Genomic DNA, 1,861 nt, shown 5'->3' on the forward strand with positions numbered 1-1,861 from the left:
GCTCTGGAGAAGCTGCAGCAGGAAAAGCAAAAGCTGGTGGAGCAGAAGAAGCAGAGAGAGGAAGAAGAGCAGAAGAAGGTGGATGCATACATGCTCTTTTAGTGGGAACGTGTCCTTCTTTCTATCTGCTGCACATTGTCAGGTTCCTTTGCTCGTAACCAAAACCAATGAATCAACACAGTTCAAATAACACACAGTTATAAAATACATTTGCACGTAGAACCGTGGTTAACATAACATCATGTGTGCAATGTTCTTAGAGCATTTCTATCAAACAGAGTTGTGAATGTTTATGAAGTAACTGCTGTAACTGTTACTGACAGATTCGTAACACTGAGGAGAGACTGAAGGAAATCACTGCTTTGCAAAGAGACGTCACTAAATATGTTGATGAGGGAAGAGACAAATACAAAGAGGTAACGTGATGATCGCTGCTGGATAAACGGGATTTGATGTTTCTGTTTAAACAAAGGAAGCACTGAAGCACCTTTCCTGAGTGTTTAGAGGGTTTCACCAGTTTCCTAACTAATATGCACTTCAGTTAGGACTATCTCACCACAACTGTATCCATTTATTTTAAATGTGGACTGTAATCATGCTGATTTCTTATTTTTTTATACTATCTGTCTGCCAATGTTGCAGGACAAAGAGTCAGAGTATCGAGCAGCAATGACTCAGCTCCAAGAGGCTGAGAGGAATAAAGAGAGGATCAGCACAGAGATGGGAAACATCCAGCAGGACATAGACACTCAAAAGGTATCAGAGTCGATGTTTTGATTCAAACTTAGGGTTATTTACTCTCATTGCTGATGTCACACCCACCTTTGCATCTATTTAAAAGTTAAACCACAAACTGGATATACAAGATGGTTTTAGCCCCATGAAATCAGTCCAGAAGTGACTTAAACCTACATTGCTTCTAATGAACAGCAGGGGGCGACTCTTTCCTGATTGAGTTTATAGTTTAAACCTTATTGAATAGAATCTTATTTGAAATATTTTTGTAAATTATGGTCTTCATTAGGCTGATAAAGCAGGGAATGCGTTAGGGCGGGCCTACCTTTTGATTGACAGGTCGCTGCTGTTTCTCAGCCAGATCCACAGCTTGCTCGTCACTCTTGCTTGTTGCTAAAAAAGGGAGATGCCAGGAGTTTAATAACTCTACTGAAGCCTTTAAAACTTTGATTTCTTTACTAAATCGTGACGTCACAGTGGCTACATTCATCTTTTATATACAGTCTATGAGGAAACTCTGGGCTCGTTGTCCTTTAATTGCAGAAAAACTTCTTCAACATCCAAATTCTTGTGAAGAATGTAGCATAAAAAAGTCTATTTTATTATCACACTGACACTTTGTGTGCTCACTGACTTCAATGCTGCCATTATTGAAATGTTCCTTAGGTCAAAGAGCGCTGCTTATGGGACAACCTGACCTTGAGAAAGCACGTTAATAAGCTGAAGAACATGGCGGCCAAACGTGAGGCACTGCAGGAAGATCTAAGCTACATGCAAGTCTCGCTGCTTCAGCGGTGAGACTGCTGCACTGTCAGCCCCAGCCTCTGCTAAAGCAGCAGTGTCACACCTCAGGTGGTAAAGATTACTCAGGGCCAAGTCAGACTCAGTTTTTTACCCTCATGTGTCTTTCTGTGGGTGTCCAGACAACATGAGGAAGAGGAAAGCAAGCTGGCCGAACTGAAGAGCGAGCGCAGTCGGGAGCAGGGCGCACAGAAACCCCTGGAGGAGCAGATACTGGAATACAGGTTTGTTACGCTGCTCTTTCTTCGGCTCTCACCATATCAGGTTAAAGCAGATTGCTGCACACCCTCAGCCTGCTTCTGCTGGACTTTTCTTCCTCTTAAGG

The 1,861-nt window shown here is 42.5% G+C and overlaps 1 protein-coding gene across 1 annotated transcript in view; it reads left to right on the top strand.

The window, feature by feature from the left end:
- Positions 1-1,861, top strand: part of LOC102205147 (DNA repair protein RAD50-like) — a gene marked incomplete at its 5' end in the record, with an annotated part of 11,229 nt that overhangs the window by 6,920 nt on the left and 2,448 nt on the right. The window contains 5 exons of the mRNA XM_005754013.1: positions 10-78; positions 324-416; positions 643-756; positions 1,402-1,529; positions 1,659-1,760. Coding sequence (XP_005754070.1) covers positions 10-78; positions 324-416; positions 643-756; positions 1,402-1,529; positions 1,659-1,760 — 506 coding nt within the window. The remainder of the gene's footprint in view (positions 1-9; positions 79-323; positions 417-642; positions 757-1,401; positions 1,530-1,658; positions 1,761-1,861) is intronic.

The sequence above is a fragment of the Pundamilia nyererei genome, unplaced genomic scaffold (assembly GCF_000239375.1).
Source record: "Pundamilia nyererei isolate P.nyererei 1_Seehausen unplaced genomic scaffold, PunNye1.0 scaffold00494, whole genome shotgun sequence".
NCBI classification, from domain to species: Eukaryota; Metazoa; Chordata; class Actinopteri; order Cichliformes; family Cichlidae; genus Pundamilia; species Pundamilia nyererei.